The sequence below is a fragment of the Amia ocellicauda genome, chromosome 10 (genome assembly GCF_036373705.1).
Source record: "Amia ocellicauda isolate fAmiCal2 chromosome 10, fAmiCal2.hap1, whole genome shotgun sequence".
Lineage (NCBI taxonomy): Eukaryota > Metazoa > Chordata > Actinopteri > Amiiformes > Amiidae > Amia > Amia ocellicauda.
The window spans coordinates 7,936,735-7,953,872 of record NC_089859.1 but is presented as its reverse complement, the minus strand read 5'-3'; the positions used below and the strand labels follow the sequence as shown (position 1 = coordinate 7,953,872).

The 17,138-nt window shown below is 41.5% G+C and overlaps 1 protein-coding gene across 1 annotated transcript in view; it reads right to left on the bottom strand.

The window, feature by feature from the left end:
- Positions 1-676: 676 nt before the first annotated feature.
- The window catches only part of LOC136759799 (actin-binding protein WASF3), a 28,404-nt gene continuing 11,942 nt past the window's right edge, over positions 677-17,138 (bottom strand). Inside the window, exons 2-9 of the mRNA XM_066714837.1 lie at positions 16,188-16,353; positions 15,223-15,357; positions 8,468-8,621; positions 6,153-6,270; positions 4,238-4,413; positions 2,564-2,839; positions 2,067-2,452; positions 677-1,710 (exon numbers count right to left, since the gene is read on the bottom strand). Coding sequence (XP_066570934.1) covers positions 1,553-1,710; positions 2,067-2,452; positions 2,564-2,839; positions 4,238-4,413; positions 6,153-6,270; positions 8,468-8,621; positions 15,223-15,357; positions 16,188-16,320 — 1,536 coding nt within the window. The 5' untranslated portion in view covers positions 16,321-16,353 and the 3' untranslated portion in view covers positions 677-1,552. The remainder of the gene's footprint in view (positions 1,711-2,066; positions 2,453-2,563; positions 2,840-4,237; positions 4,414-6,152; positions 6,271-8,467; positions 8,622-15,222; positions 15,358-16,187; positions 16,354-17,138) is intronic.

Here is a 17,138-nt window from a genome sequence, read left to right as displayed (position 1 = left end):
TGTCTCTAGCTCTTGCAGTACTTTTTAAAGTTAATTTTCAATTTGAGTGTTTAGTAGTAACATATGTTTATTTCATTTATAGAAACCTCTATTTATTTTTTCTACTACACTCACTAAAACCTGCAAGTGGACACTATATATAATCTCCAGGTGTGTTGTGCCTAAACACAACCAGGTCAATGCTAAATACTGAAGGCGTGGCAGTACTGATTAAGGCCAGTACTATGTCAATTTTTTTTTTTTCGTTTGTGAGGTAGATGGTGGGGGTCTTTACAACTGACTCTTTTTCTGAACTGTTTACATATTACCTTCTTACTGGCTATATTATCTGATCACCATTATTTGGCATCTCACAAACCCCACATTTCTATTCTTCACTCTTCAAAACCAATAAAAACCAATAAATTAAAAACCCCTCCTCCTCAAATTCTTTCTTTCTGACACTGAACCAGAGTCGCTACCAAACGCATGGGAGAAAATTGCTTCCTTGTCCTGAACAGATTCAGGAAGAAAAAGGGTTAAACACAAAATTGAAGGGCCCAGTAACTTGGGGGTTCACCCATCACAATAAAATCTAAATAGTCTCTCTGTTTATTGAATTATCATATATATATATATATATATATATATATATATATATATATATATCTTTTTAGACGTATTGGCAATTTATTTAGTGTAGGTTCATTCCCCGCCAGGTTAATCAGGATTATCTATAGTAGGCTAGCTTTTACCAGATCATTGTTACTCTCATTTGCCTTTGATTGTCTCCTACACATTTCCTAAGCAATGTCTCTTCCCTATACACTCCTAGTGTCGCCAACGCACAAGGCTTTTAACGCACAAGCAGTGATAAGAGCAGCTAGGACCTGAAAGCTGCGTCCATAATGCTGAGGTTAATAGTACAATAAAAGGGCAGAAAATAAAATATTCTCCACATTTTCCTTACTGTAACTACATTCACAGAAACTGGATGGTCTAGAATCTATCTTCGTGAGAATGGTTGGGGAGATTGAAAGAGTACGGCTAAATTAAACACAGGCCACAGTGCTTTGTATTTTCAATTTTGAGTAACCTCAGATGAATATAGGCCTCTCATTGTAGGGCAGTTTCATTCCTTGCTTAAGAAAAGTTCGGGAAACTCAAAGGCAACTCCCAGAACACACCCCGGTGCGCAGACCCTATTCTAACCGCCTCCTCGCAGCCAACCATTTTAACAAGAAGACCCCCTCGAAAACAAGGTGGAGAAAACCAGATGTGGGAATCGTTTGGACTGCAATGTTCTGTGACAGCTGATAATTCCCTTCGCTTTCACTCATCTCAAAAACACAGAATCTCTGTACAGATTGTCCCCCTCTGCCCTCCCCTCTCACCTCCCAGACTAGCCCAGGCTAACCTCAACTGTTCCGCCGCTTGGGCTGTGCGTTTGTATGCTACTTTTGACTCAACAGTCATCGTGCTCAATAGGCTGTTATGTATTCGTTTGCGGACAGGAGGCCCTGTTTTATAGCCTAGAGGCTGAGTGGAGCCCAGGCCCCCCTGCCCCTGTGCCTCAGTCGGACCACTCATTCTCGTCCAGCTCCGAGTCGTCGTCGGATTCGCTGTACTCCACCGCGATGCGGCGCGACAGGATGGTGGCCACGTCGTTGCCCACCGGCTCCTTCTTGGCTTCCTGCTCTCTCTGCTCTTGGACCTTTCTGAGCTGAATACCTGCAAAAGATTAGGGAAACAGGAACAACAATGCTCAGCTGCCCAACTTCACATTTGCTTCCATCTACAAGTTTATTTCCCATCTTCTATGTGGTCGTTTTCTCATCTCTTGGGATACATTCAACAACTTCCTTTGTCCATCTTTGATCTGTTCTTCTTGCAATGTGTCCCACCCACCACCATTTTAACTCTTTCAATAATGTCACATATTTTGGTTTGTCTAAGACAGTTTACATATATCATTATTATACGTATTATACATTTATTCTGCCTATCTTTAATGCTGTACTGATATTTTTGACCTACATTGCCAAACATGGTTTTGGCAGCACGAGAGACTCTACCCATCCACTCACCACGGCGGATAGCTGCTAGCAGGTCGCTGCGGGCGTCGCTCATCGGGATGAGAGGAACCTGGCTCTTCCTGGGCTCTTGGGAAGTGGGGGGGGTGGCAGCGTGAGCAGGTGACAGAGTGTGTGTGGGGGGGCCGGGAGGAGGGGGTGGGGGAGCCACAGGAGGACCCCCAGTGGGAGGATGAGGCGGGGAGGGTGTGTAGGTGGAAGGGGGTGCCGGGGGAGGGGAGGGGGTGTACGGACGAGACACGGCAGCCACTGTGCTGGCGGGGAGGGTGGCCTGGGGGGGCGCAGGGCTGTCGAACGCAGTCTGAGCTGAGGGGATGAGGGGGGGAGGGGGTGGCGGTGCTGGGGGGACGAAGTACTCCGGCATCTGCATCTGTTGAGCGCTGGGGAGAGGGGGACAAGGAAACATTTAGAGTAATTCGTAGCCATAAGTACAGTCAGTACAATTCACCACTTTGACAGAGGCATGATGGGTAACCGAAAGGAAGGCACACCTGTAGTCCTTGACAGGCAGCGGTCTGGGGCCGTTGAGAGCTGGGTCTGCAGGTGGGGGCAGGTGGGGCTGCTGCACCCGGCCCAGAGAGTTCTGCCGACCGCTGACGGTGGTAGGGGGTCGATAGGCTCGATCCAGGGACTGCGTCTGGCTCGGGGCGGTCAGGAGCTCCTTGTTCTCGGCCGCTGAGTAGGAGCTGGAGGTGCTGACCTGCTGAGAGGGGTGGTTGGGGCTGGCTGGGTAGGACGAGTGATCCCCCACATCTGAGGCCACAGACCTGCAGAAGGAGATGGGAGAGAGGGAGGGGTAGAGAAAAGGAAGAAAGAGCTGGCTTGCATTAAAAATAAACAAAAGAAGAGAAAATAAAGATGCTGTGGCTGCAATATATGATGCCAATGTGGTTTGAATAAATAAGACTCCATTTTCTGTTTTCTCTCTTCTCAAATCAATGAGCTGATTGTTTGATATGTAGATTGTGATTCATAAGCGTTATAGTTTTGAAGCAAGAAGACCATCTGCCGGACAGAACTGTAAACTAATAATAATCACATAATAAAAGATAAAAAAATGGCATAAATAAATGGCTTTAATATTATGATTTTAAATTCTTCAAATATAAAATATCAAAATAATTATGAATGTTTAAAATACATAGTGCTGAGTACTATTATTATTATGGCTTCATTGTCAGCTTTAAAGATGAAATTTAAGACAGATCTTTTTTTTGTAGTGGCAATGTTTCACCAGAGCGCGCCAACGAGCAGCTGTGCGTGCCCGTCATTCTGGGCGGGTGGCTGTTTGGAGGATTGCACCACTAAACCACTCACTGTGAGGCTTTAAGTCTCAGTTCTCAGTTACTTGCCAGTGTCTCCCCCTGTCAAGCTGTAAACAACTGTCACTAACCTATTACAACCCCCCCATTATTGTTTCTTTACTATATGCAGACATTTAAATCCCCATCTCCTTAAAGAGCTAAGAACATAGGAATAAAAGGCACTTGTCAGCAGCTAGAGACAGATTCTTACATCTGAAGAACACAGCACACCCCCCGGCGCACCGTGAAAAGCTGTAGCAGATAAAGTTAATTCATATGAGCATTTCACTGTAAGAGTTTATAGAGTCAGAGTCTGTTAGTTATAGGTTCACGCTTAGAATTACAATGCAATTTTAAAAAACAACTCCAATCACTGTGCAAGGTCAATCCTATTAAGAAAGGGGACACTGTAAGGCAGGGCAGAGGCCAAACCCTGTTCACCCTGGGCTGTGGGCTCCCTAGGGTGTCTTAAGCTGATTCACACTAGGCAGTTGAACTTGGATTGACCCCGGGTCAAAAATCAAGTGCTTTCACTGGTCATCTCAACCCGAGATGAAACTCTGAAGCTGGGGTGAACTCACCCTGCTAGAGATTTCCAGGTGCCGCGAGAGAATTAATTCAGAAAAAAATATTATACAAAGTTAAAGATTACATCTGTATTCAATTGGGCGGTGAGCGAATTGTATCAATGGCTTGATGAGATACTTGACCTGGATTGATAATATGTCGTGTGAAACGGTTGTGTCCAACCCTGGGGCGAATCGTAAGCCGTGTATTGTAGCAAAGGCAAATGTGAATTCAAGCAGAGCTGAACTCGGGATTAGACTGTAGTGTGAAGACCGCTTTAGTGTCGTGCAGTACCTGTTGTCCGGGGAGAGGGAGCCCTCTGAGGACATGGCGTGGTAGGGCGACGGGGAGAAGCGGTTGTCCGGGCGGAACTCCTTGTCGTAGGCCATCATGTTCCACTCCTGTCTGCGGTTCCTGGCCTTGCGCACCTTCTTCACCTCCCTGCTGGGGTCCTCCACCTGCTTCTGCTCCTTTACACGAAGAAAGGCAAAGTCTCAGACAAGTCAAAAGTACCGTACCAGCAGTTTTATTGAAATTTAAATATGAATATTTAAACCATTGAGCAGAGGCCCATTAGACCTTGAGGGATACACACAAGAAACACACACACAAAACTGTGTCATTTAAGACACACACAAAATACAAATCAGCAAAAAGTGAAGCTACACCATATACAAAACTACTATTATATAGCCTAGCATATTAACAACCCCCACTGTAACAGCAATCTAGGTTATACTGGAGAATCTAACCGTCACTCAAACCAAAACATATTTAAATGCAAACTATTCCATTAAAAACAACCTAAATGTAACCAACAAAACCATTACTGCTGTCATCTGTATCCCTAATTAAACCTTACATATCCAAGTCCCTTCTTTAATTCAGTCCAAACCTTCAATCTAATACCAATCGACAACAAAAAAACGAACGTACTGTTTTTAAAGTTTCCTTTTAAAATAACATTTTCAATTTATACATCTTCTTCCTGCTTCTGTTTTCTTCCCCCCCAAAATCTTGAATTTCAATGGTATCTACAAACTCGGCTGCTGCTACCTCTTTCCATAATCTGTGGATCAGTTTTTGACCACTGCCATAAAGTCAAAAGAATGCCGTGGTCTGACAGGAGCAGTAATCATAGGACAGAAGCTGGCTTTAGGCCTAACTTTATCTGCAAGGATCTGGTTGGGAAAGTAAAGAGGAGGGAAAAATCAGCATAGCGACCACACGTACAGAGCAAAAGAGCTTTGCATATGCCAAGAAATATCTTGCGCTTGGCTAACTTGCCTCAAAAGCAACATCTATTCAGGGCTCAAATTTACTGCACGTACCTGCAAAATAAGAGTACCAAAGCATGCCAAGTTTTGGGGTCCTAGGCTATCTCCTGACCAAAACCTCACCCAACACACTCAGCCTGAAGGCAAATAATGACTCATTGGAAATCACTTGAGAGAGAAAGCAAACAGGAGGTTTCAAGGCTGTAGAAAAATCAGCCAGAGCAATGCCCTCTTCCACACGAATGCCTGTCAGAGCCGACAGCTGTGGCACTTTGGTGCCGGGGAGTTTTTGCGTTTAATTCTAATAAGCGGTGTCTGCTAATCCTGACAGGCCTGGCAGCCAGAGAGACGTGTGAGTGGAAACTGAGGACGGTCTTATACATTACTAAGGCAAGAAGGCTTTTCAGTATCAGTTTGTGGAGTCACTCATTGTGATACTACATGCTGTTTTTGAATTCCCTTCAAGAATTAACAAACCCCAATAGGCTTTTACGTCTCAGTTTATAATCTTTTTTAGGCACTCTGTGGTCTAAAGACTTGTGGTTACATGTCTTGAACCAACTACAGTGCATAAGAAAACAATCAGAACAGAACTTTGTCAAAGAACTGATTATTACAATTATGTTTGTTTGTTTTTATTTAAAGTGTTATTAATCTCACAAAATACAATTTTCTTCCTGTTTGAATTGAAAATTCAAGAAAATGTACTGCCACATATTTTTCTAAAAAGAAAAAGCTCCATTAATGTAATGCATTAGTTACGTTAATTTGTGTTAATGGGAGTTAATGTCATGCATTGATCAATCAAGATGCTAATTTGCAAGACCCTACAGGCAGTTTAGATTTTAATTTTTTAAACTTTTTTCAAGTTTAATTTTCCTTTGGAGCTTCAGCAGGTGGTGAAAAGCTTTATAAATTGGGTCCATAGTCACCTTCTGCCTTCGCTTTTCCTTCCTCTTGTCCTCAGTGGCTTGAAGCATCTTCTCCTTCCAGAGGTTGAAGAAATAGGAGGGATCTGTGTAAAACTTGAGCCCATCCTTCTTGTCATCTCTGTAGACCAAAGACAAAACACAAAGGAGGGCTTTACACAGTAGAAACAGTCACCTATTGCTTATTGTTGGTATTCAAATTCTCTCTTTGTTTCCTTTTTCAAAACCAGGTGTAATCCAATATCAGACCTTCCTATATACAGTGAGGGAAAAAAGTATTTGATCCCCTGCTGATTTTGTATGTTTGCCCACTGACAAAAAATGATCAGTCTATAATTTTAATGATAGGTGTATTTTAACAGTGAGACACAGAATAACAACAAAAAAATCCAGAAAAACGCATTTCAAAAAAGTTATACATTTATTTGCATGTTAATGAGGGAAATAAGTATTTGATCCCCTATCAATCAGCAAGATTTCTGGCTCCCAGGTGTCTTTTATACAGGTAACGAGCTGAGATTAGGAGCACTCTCTTAAAGGGAGTGCTCCTAATCTCAGCTCGTTACCTGTATAAAAGACACCTGTCCACAGAAGCAATCAATCAATCAGATTCAAAACTCTCCACCATGGCCAAGACCAAAGAGCTGTCCAAGGATGTCAGGGACAAGATTGTAGACCTACACAAGGCTGGAATGGGCTACAAGACCATTGCCAAGCAGCTTGGTGAGAAGGTGACAACAGTTGGTGCGATTATCCGCAAATGGAAGAAACACAAAATAACTGTCAGTCTCCCTCGGTCTGGGGCTCCATGCAAGATCTCACCTCGTGGAGTTTCAATGATCATGAGAACGGTGAGGAATCAGCCCAGAACTACACGGGAGGATCTTGTTAATGATCTCAAGGCAGCTGGGACCATAGTCACCAAGAAAACAATTGGTAACGCACTACGCCGTGAACGACTGAAATCCTGCAGCGCCCGCAAGGTCCCCCTGCTCAAGAAAGCACATGTACAGGCCCGTCTGAAGTTTGCCAATGAACATCTAAATGATTCAGAGGAGAACTGGGTGAAAGTGTTGTGGTCAGATGAGCCCAAAATCGAGCTCTTTGGCATCAACTCAACTCGCCGTGTTTGGAGGAGGAGGAATGACCCCAAGAACACCATCCCCATCGTCAAACATGGAGGTGGAAACATTATGCTTTGGGGGTGTTTTTCTGCTAAGGGGACAGGACAACTGCACCGCATCAAAGGGACGATGGACGGGGCCATGTACGGTCAAATCTTGGGTGAGAACCTCCTTCCCACAGCCAGGGCATTGAAAATGGGTCGTGGATGGGTATTCCAACATGACAATGACCCAAAACACACAGCCAAGGCAACAAAGGAGTGGCTCAAGAAGAAGCACATTAAGGTCCTGGAGTGGCCTAGCCAGTCTCCAGACCTTAATCCCATAGAAAATCTGTGGAGGGAGCTGAAGGTTCGAGTTGTCAAACGTCAGCCTCGCAACCTTAATGACTTGGAGAGGATCTGCAAAGAGGAGTGGGACAAAATCCCTCCTGAGATGTGTGCAAACCTGGTGGCCAACTACAAGAAACGTCTGACCTCTGTGATTGCCAACAAGGGTTTTGCCTCCAAGTACTAAGTCGAAGGGGTCAAATACTTATTTCCCTCATTAACATGCAAATCAATTTATAACTTTTATGAAATGCGTTTTTCTGGATTTTTTTGTTGTTATTCTGTCTCTCACTGTTAAAATACACCTACCATGAAAATTATAGACTGATCATTTCTTTGTCAGTGGGCAAACGTACAAAATCAGCAGGGGATCAAATACTTTTTCCCCTCACTGTAATTCCTTTACAGGTTTTTTAGCAAGAACTGCTTAGTTATTTGATGGCTGACTATCTATAATAGGCCCATTTTTCATCTGTGAATCAAGGAGGAAGACAGTGAAAGCCAGTGATTGGTCCTCATATGTTTTTATTTTTATTTCGCTTTTGGAAGCAATAGAGAAAACTGTTGAGCTATAGTTCCATGGTTTTTTTTTTCTTCCTGAATAAAATATTGAGTAAGCAACATGACCCATATTATATATATATTTTTTTGTTGTCAAGGATAAACTGTTTTATTTTGTTTTCCTATACCAACATAGTATTTGAACATAACACATCCACACCAACATCTAGACGGTGTGTCCTGTGACCCAGAAAACAGCAGAACTCTGCTGGTTAGTTCTGCACACCCACAGTGTCAATTGTAAGTGGAGAAACCAATTGCTCATTGCTAAGCGACAGAAGCGCTGCCTCCTGCTCAGACTCACCTGTAAGGACTGAGGATGTTGAGGGGAGGAGGCTTATCACAACGCTGGTACATCTCCATGACTGGGTTGGGAATGGAGTTCCTGGAGACCACCTGCTGATCCTGTATAGTGGAGCTCTTGAAGGCCTTCCTCATGTTGATGTCTTGAAGTGAAACTGCAAAATGAAAAAGGTGGAGGTACTTAACGCTAAGATTGAGAAAAACACGGTTGCTGCCTTCAGAGTTGAGGATGACATTTTTTTTATCTTCCATGAGAAGATGAAAGGGGGAGAGATCTGAAGGTTGGTAACACATTCTTGGTTTTCATCCCGTGCAAAAACCAGGACCTAATCTTCAATGTCACCTTTTGTGGTTTGTCTTGCAGAGAGACACTGAAAGAAACAAAATCTGCCAGCTAAGGCTTCCAACAGCTATGTTTGTTTACCAGTCTCCTCGTGATTTTAATCAGGCCGCAGATAACCTATTGGGCGCCTGAACCTGCTGCTTTTAATTACTTGCCGTTGATGGGAGGATGTTATTTGACTGATTTGCTTCTGCTGAAGAAGAAAATTCATTGCAGTAGGGAAAAAAAAGTCACAATTTCACCAGAGAAGAGCAGAGAGGAAGAGAATAACAATCCTTGATTAATCTAGATAGGAAGAGTTGACCTTTACAGCAATAAAACAGTCAAGGTTTAACAATTCCATTGCTTCTGATTAGCCTAATGATATGGTCATGAAATAATATGCAACAGTTTTTTAACAGTTAAGAGTCATTCATGCACTGGGAGAAAATTTGGATCCTATTTTGATTAAATCCAATTGATCAGTTAAAATCTAGCTGAATGCATCGATGAGCTAATGCTTGTGTCTCTGTTTGCTGCAGCCAGACAATATATTTATAGGATCCAGAAGAAGTAGACTGATATTTCATTCCACTGAAGGGTAGAAAATTTCTTTAGAGGTCAAATCCTGGCATTCACAGGAAGAGTTGTATGATAAAAGCAGAGTGGGGAGAAAGATAAGCAGTTGTATGGATCTTTCATAGCGGACATCAGTCTCTGGAGTGTTGGCAGAACCAATCACGGCAGGGAATACTGATTCTTCATCTTTGTGCTGTTTTACTGTACATTTTTGGTACTGCAGTGAGTCTCTCCTACCCTGTATACCAGATTTTCATTTTCATAATGGCTTTAAATGACAAACAATACTACACTGGATCTGTTCTGTTCATGTTTCACATTTACTGGTTCTCATGCCTTTAAATATTCTCTGTAATAACACTCAGTACCAATTTTGAAAAGTTTTAGAGCGTGCTACAGATCACAAAACATAGTGCCGGCAGAAGTTGAACTCTGAAAGCAATTCCCCTCACACTCATACGACTGCACTTTAAAATTAAATACACAACTTTAAGCTGCCCTGAGGGACAGCATACTTATCATAAGGAAAGATTAATATGACACTTAACAACTTCATTGCACTCTTGAGTTTCTAACTTCTGAAAAATAAAAATGTTGTAAACTTAGCGAGGTGGTAAATGTTTTATGAAGCTGTCTCTTTGTCTCTTTGAATTCTTTGAGTGTTGATAGACAGGGTTCAGCTAACAATACTTAATAAAAAAAGACTCATGTACATTCCTACTCCTTCTTATAAACATATTTTTCTATCCACTGCTTCATACACATCATATACAAATAAATACAATAAGGCAACAACTATGCATTTTATCTGATGATAACATACTGCTGTAGTGTTGCCATATAACAATGAATGATCATTCATGTCTCACTACTCCTAGTTAGAGCTGTACTTACAGTTCTGGATTTCTGGAAGACCTTCAGACACTTCCACAGGGGTGAAATGGCCACTGAATTAAAACACAGGTGTTTCAGTTTGAGCTTATTGCTTCAGGATACTGATCGCAACAGACCTTTGACATTCGTGCAATGGAAGTTTAATTAAATGCAGCTTCTAACCTTATCTCTGTTCTGCAATCAAGTGAAAATGAGGACTGTTTCAATTAACAGCAGTTTCACACTTGATTAAAAATGGAAAGAGGCTTTGGTGAATAAAGGCTTGCTTTATTTCTTTCAGGAAGGGGGAGGGTTATAGAAACCGCAACAGCATTTGCAGATTTAAGAGCTGCACCAATTGGATCAGTACCAGTCTGGCCCTTGTCAGTATCTAGGTGACAAAAGCTTCATCCACACAACAGTGTTGTGAAATTATATTAATTCGAGACTCTGGAGGGTCAAAGATCTGCAGATTGTGTATCGTAATGTAGGCCAATGTAATTAAGAGTTTACACTGAATGAAAAACACAAGACACAGTGGTCATTGGTGTAACAATGTAATGAACACGTACAGCCAGTGTTTTCCAGTTTTCTACATGTTTGATCTCAATAAGTCTTGTCTAGAAAACTTTTTTCACCCAGCAGATGCTACTTATTTTATGTTCTTAGAGGTTTTGAAAGTTCGAAAGGGAATGCTTGTAGCGCCGATAACTAGAGTTTTCAGGTTTTTCAACTTTAAGACAAGTTTTGCAATGTACCACTTCTTTGAAAAGGCATACACAAAGTATTAAACCTCTGCTAATTTGATGCCATACTGTATAAGCACAGAGATGTTTTTTTTTTTTTTAATTTAAAATGTATTTTCATAACTGACATGCATGTATTCGGTAGCTGCTTTAGTTCGTTCAGTTTTGTTCTACATTTGCTGTTCTCCTTCAGTTAATTAACATATTTCCCACACACTTTCCCCTGATCCAAGCTGCTAATCAGCAGTTCACAGGATTTGATCTATGGGATAAAGCTGGCATGAGCACAGAGGAATGCAATCCTGGTGGTTTCATCAGGTTGAGGCTTTGTTAAACACTAGTGGCTGGTTTCACAGACCTCCATTAACACTAGTCTAGGCCTATTCCACCTAAAATAACATTGGGAAGCCCATGACTGGTTCTAATGTTGGTCTGTGAAGCCAGCCCTAGAAGTTGCTGGCAATGGGTTGCTCAGTGACTGGGAATACAAATTAGAACGGTTTATTAAAGTGTTCCTCGAATGCAGGGCACAGTGGCAAGATTAGCATCAGAGATCCTCTATTAAAACAAGATCGTCAACTCTGCATATTTCACATTGGAACTTCAGTCTTAGCCAAATTGTCAGACAAGTCAATCTGTAAGGTGGTTTCTTAAAAGATGCTGCATGCTACAGCTTTGTATGTGCCTTTACTGGGGATCCCTAGGCTTTACTCTGATTCTATAGGCTTTTGCATCTTACGCCTGAGGAGTGAGTTTCTCATTCATGCATTATTCAATATTCACCCAGTTTCCTTTACCCTGTCTGGCCAGATAAACAGGGTTATACATTTGTTCTTGCTGTAGTGCATACCCTGCCATTATCGGCGGTTGGTTTTGTACGAGTCATTTCAGACCCGGTTCTGGTTTATTTTGCCTGTTTCCTTCCTTCCTTGATGGAATGAGATCCATCATTTAAAGCTGTTTAATTAAGTAGATTCTATATGCATCACCATTTTGTTACCTGTATGCATCACTATTTCTCAAAAGTTCCTTTGCGTTTCGGCAGCCTACAATTGTACAACAGCAAAATTATAGGTGAACATATGTGAAGGAATTCTGATACAGAAACTGCAATTAAAAATGTCGAGCTCAGCTCTGTTAGTACTCCCTGCTGTGTCAAGGATGTCAAATGCGTGCATGAAGCACGGTGGAGTGAATTTCAATATTTATCAAGGCCCACTTTTTGAGGAAGTGCCCTAATTCAGTCTGACTTTCCATAAATAAACACCTTAAGCAAACAGCTGAAAGATGCATTAATGTTGAGCAATTCTGTGCAGAAAGAAAGCACTGACAGTATAATTCACTAATGCAATTGTGTATCAATTCTGTTGTCTTTCCTTGAGATGTTCATTGATTTTGCATTGATTAATATCCAGTGCACCAGCCTTTTAATTCCCATTGTGAAAACAACCCCCAAATATAATCACAGTTAGGATTTCAATATCTCTATCCTGCACTCCCAATGGTGTCTCTCCAAGTCCTACCACATTAAAATAACCCCTTTTAAACATGCATAATTGTACATCCTTACAATACTCATACACTTGTGGTTTAAACATCTGTACGAGTGTCCGCTGCACAACACCAAGCTGCCTGCTACTGCGGTGAATGTGCCTGCTCCATTGTGTGATTTGTGTTGTGCCAGATAGGGTATCATCTCTGTGGCAGCACTATGCCACATAGACACAGCAAACAATTTGCAGGGCAGGCATTTTACTATGAGGTTTTCTATCTCCTTCCGCTGCACTAAAATGAAAGCCTGAACACAGCTTGAAACTAAAAGGATTACTATTAATTAATAATCAACAACAGCATTAAGAACAGCTTTTATATGCCTGCTCTCCTTTCACTGGGCACACTTTCTGAAAGAACTAGGAGTGCCTGCCATGCCAGCACATACTCTGAACCCCGGAGAGATTCCCCACATGGACATTTTATCGAGAAGGATTAAGCTAACTGTGGAATCCAGAGGTGACTCGAGGTACATTGCGTATGACTTTTGATGAATTCACAAAACAGCCTGTTCTGTCACAAAAGCTTTCAGATAATGATGATCTTTCTCAGGCACATTTTCCAGTGTGACTGTGGGTATTTGTGTTGTCCTTCAGCCAATTCAAAAAGACAATTTTTCTACACTAATATCAGGTCACAGAAATAAAAGAAAACATACACGTTTATTGGAGGTTTGAAGCACATTACTTGTATCTGTTTGATGCTGAGTCTGGTTGACATGGATACAAAAGACACAATTTCTAGACTGGGATTAAAATCAGAGCTAAATGCAAATTCCGTTCTAGACTCAAGTATATGCTTTCCAGAATAAAAAGGCCTTTCTTTGCTATATGTTTTGAATTGCCAGTGCTGTATATTTATTTTTGTATGTTTACATGCTTATTATGGCAGTTCTTCCCCTAGACCCAAGCCATTGTGCGGTGGATTCAAGCACTTCAGCTGAGAAAGCTTTATCTGGAAAGCAGATCACCTCTCTAAGCCTCTTCCAGTGCATCTACAAGCTGCAATCTTCAACTAAACCTTTAACACAAATGGGGATCTCAGTCGTTATGCCTTCTTTCTGCAGCTCTGTAGGAGTAAACAGCAGCTTATCAACAGTCTGTGCACAGTCCTAGCAACATCTCAGACTGTCAAGGTCATTCCCACCCAAGCGTGGCTGTTATGTGCAGTAGATGTAAAGAACTGTAGCTCACTTATAATTTAGTCCATGGTCTTTTTTTCACTCCACCATTGAGTTGGAATCATTCCTTTGTAGCCTCTAAACAAAGCCTTGTCAATTGTAATATCTTTCATATTTAAACTAAGTGATTGACAATGGGATGGTATTGAGAGTGCACTCATGCCTTCCCTAGAACAATCAAAGAAAAAATCAAGACTTTACAGGAGAATAATGAAACTGTTATACAAGAATCACATTTTTTTTATCTAGGATTTGCAACAGCAATAAAGTTTAAGGAATGTTGCCAGTTAATGTAATGGGCTCTATTTTGTCTTGAGAGCAGGTTAGGATTTTATTGTGTTTTGAATTAGCACTGGCTTGTAGGTTACATTTAAAATGATGTAATTCAGATCCAACACGCACACACAGAATGAAATGTATCACATTATTGCACATCCACACAAGCCCAGAGCCTTGTGATTACTAGTGAAGGTAATAACCATGCAACCAGCACTGAAGCTTTAAGCAGGAGCGGTAGGCATTGCAGAGCAGTCGCTCAATGCCGGCGATAGCTTGCTGTTCATTGACCTGAACATTTTAATAATCGAAGCAATAATCCAACAACGGGGGGACAGTGATGCACAGCACAACAGCTAATAAGTCTCTACCGCTGGGATCGAGAGGGAGTCCCGTCAAATGCAGGTACACAGTTGCAGATCAGTCAATCAACTGCCATCTGGGGAAAAGGGGTCACCCTGAGCTGATGTGTGACAGAGGATGAGGCGATATCAATGCCTGCACACTTTCACTTACATTTTCCCAAAAAACAGCATGTGCAGGGGAGACGAGAGATCGAGTCACGGAAGGTTCCCCAAAAAAAATCCATGGTGTAATTTACTGCTGAAGTCATAGAAAGCTGTTTAAAGGACAGCTGAGCCAAAGCTCCCACTATGATTGTGTAAGTATCAAATTTGGCTTGTTTTTCCTCTCTTTTTTTAACATGCAAGCTGTTCAGGCTACATATTCTACAGCATTGCTTCAGCTTGGGTATGTTAGTATAGGTACTCCATTTTATCTTTCAATAGGGGGTTTGCATCACATTTTGTTTACTGGTAACACATCCTATTAGATATGCTGTTCACGTGTTGTTCTTTTGCTGCTTATCCAGAGATAGTTATTTAATCATCCTCAGGAAAAAAAAAAAAAAAAAAGATTTGGAGAAAACGACTCAAAGCTGATTACTGGGAAGCAATTATCTGCTGATGCATTAAGATGATTACAGTTTTTAAAATGATACACATGTTCTCTACCTCCCCCTTTTTATTTTATTTTTGTCCTTTTTGGGAGCATTGTTAACGGCTAGTTAATAGTCAGCAGCTGAAATGGGAAAACTACCTAGGATACCCCCATTACTGCTTATTTGAAGTGCAGAGGCTAAAGAATACTCCATCGTTAAACAGCATGAACACCTGAGGCGGTTCCTCCAGCTAAAAAGACCACAAGTTCCTGAAAAAAACCCTGCGTACCTTCTTCCACGGTAGAGTCCAATTGAGTGACCTTAACCGCAAGCAGATCCACCCTCTCCTGAAGGTTATTCATCCGCATGTAGAAACTGTTTGCTTCGTTGAACAGCTCCCCGAATATATCTTCGGCATGTCTACCTGCATTAAACACACACAAAATCCGTTACTGCACTTCGGTGACTCACATCTCCGATGGGAAAGCACATCTAACTGACAGAGCATTCAGGAGAACAAGCTTTAGCCCTGGGAAGGCAAACAAATGTGTGTGTATATGTAGAGGGGAAAGACCGAGCCGCAATTAAAATAACGGGTGTACTTTTAACTACATAGATAAGTCCCCGCAACCATAAAGAGTGTAAGCTCTGTTTAAGGTACTTTGAAGAGTGAAATCATTTTGCATGAGTTGCTCTGCCTTTTAGTAATGCTCAGCATCACCCTGTGCAGAATGTCCCCTCCCGTGACCCTTACAGAGACGGCCCCAAAAGACAGCTGAGCAGCAGAAAGAAGAGATGAGCCCACTTGACCCCAAAGCAAGTAGAGGCACCCTTTCAGAAGCTGTCGGGAAACAACCAATGGACCCAGTCCAAATAAATGGACCAAACAAATTACAAAAGTGAGTCAAAGAAAAATATTGGCTCACGTACAATTATTTTGAAGAACAGACATTATATCTGGACTCCTGACTTTGGTATGCAAGTTTTTATTTTAAGGGACCATGTTTATTGGAGGAGTTACTGGGGGGTTACTTTTGCATTCACAGAAAAGGGGTTGGAAAGGTTAAAGAAGAGAAGGAGGAGAGCTAAACATTTCAACAGAAGGAAATAACATGCTCTCACCTTGAAAAAACTGTGTTAGAAATTGGATAATGGATGATATCAAAGTGCTGTTAAAACCAAAGTCTTATTTGGTGGTGGGTTGGGTTTACACCCTGGTAAAGCTAAATATGCGATTAAAAAGGATACACTTACTGAGACTGCCCAGCTGTTTGATGATGGCCGCAAGGGTGCTGTTGGTGACACACTCCAACTCACTGGTGACCCCTTCTGGTAAGGCACCCCGGCACAGGTGCCGAGGTTCGATACTCCTCTTCACCAGTGGCATTTCTGCCCTGGAAGATCAGCCACACAGCACAACCTGCACAACCAAAGACAGAGAGTGAGTGGATCAGACACTTCCTTTAGGTCTCTAGTCAAACTTGAATGTTTATTCAGAACTGATTATATATTGCTGTGTGAAATGGAGAGAATTTACATCATATATAACTGTATATCACCACTAAGATACCTACTGCTTTATTTTTAGCCTTAAGAATAGGATTGGATAAAGTAGAACATGATTTCATGCACCACCAGCTCGTTCAAGGACAACACTGTGAGATCTTCTGCTCTACATTAACCCTGTATTAACTTGAAATTAAGTTTTGGACTTCACTACAAGATTAACCTGCTTTTGTACTTAACACATATCCCTACACACTTGCATATGTTTCTACGGTTACTACAGGAAGTGTCACTGGCACTAAGTCAAAGGGGTTTGTCTTGTAGTGCCACAAAGACAATTACTGAGTAGGTTAATGGCAGAAACCAATGGCTATTGGGCTAGCTGCAAAAGAGATCTGGGTGGTTTCCTTCACTTGTCTACTTCAAAAAGGTAGTAATGCTTAAAAGAGTCCACTATACTCTAAAAATAAATCACTATACATTGGGCATTGTGAAAAATGAAACTAAGTAATAAAACGTTGATATAATCCTAGTCCTTCAGGATTTTTTTTACTTCAAGTTACTAGGAATAATGGTTGTTGTTGTTGTAGTATCTATTTTGAATTATTAATTTGTGAATTAAAAACCTCTGAAATGTTTGAACACAATACTGCACTTGGAACTGATTTAAAAAAATACTTTAAAAAAACCTTTGCTAAA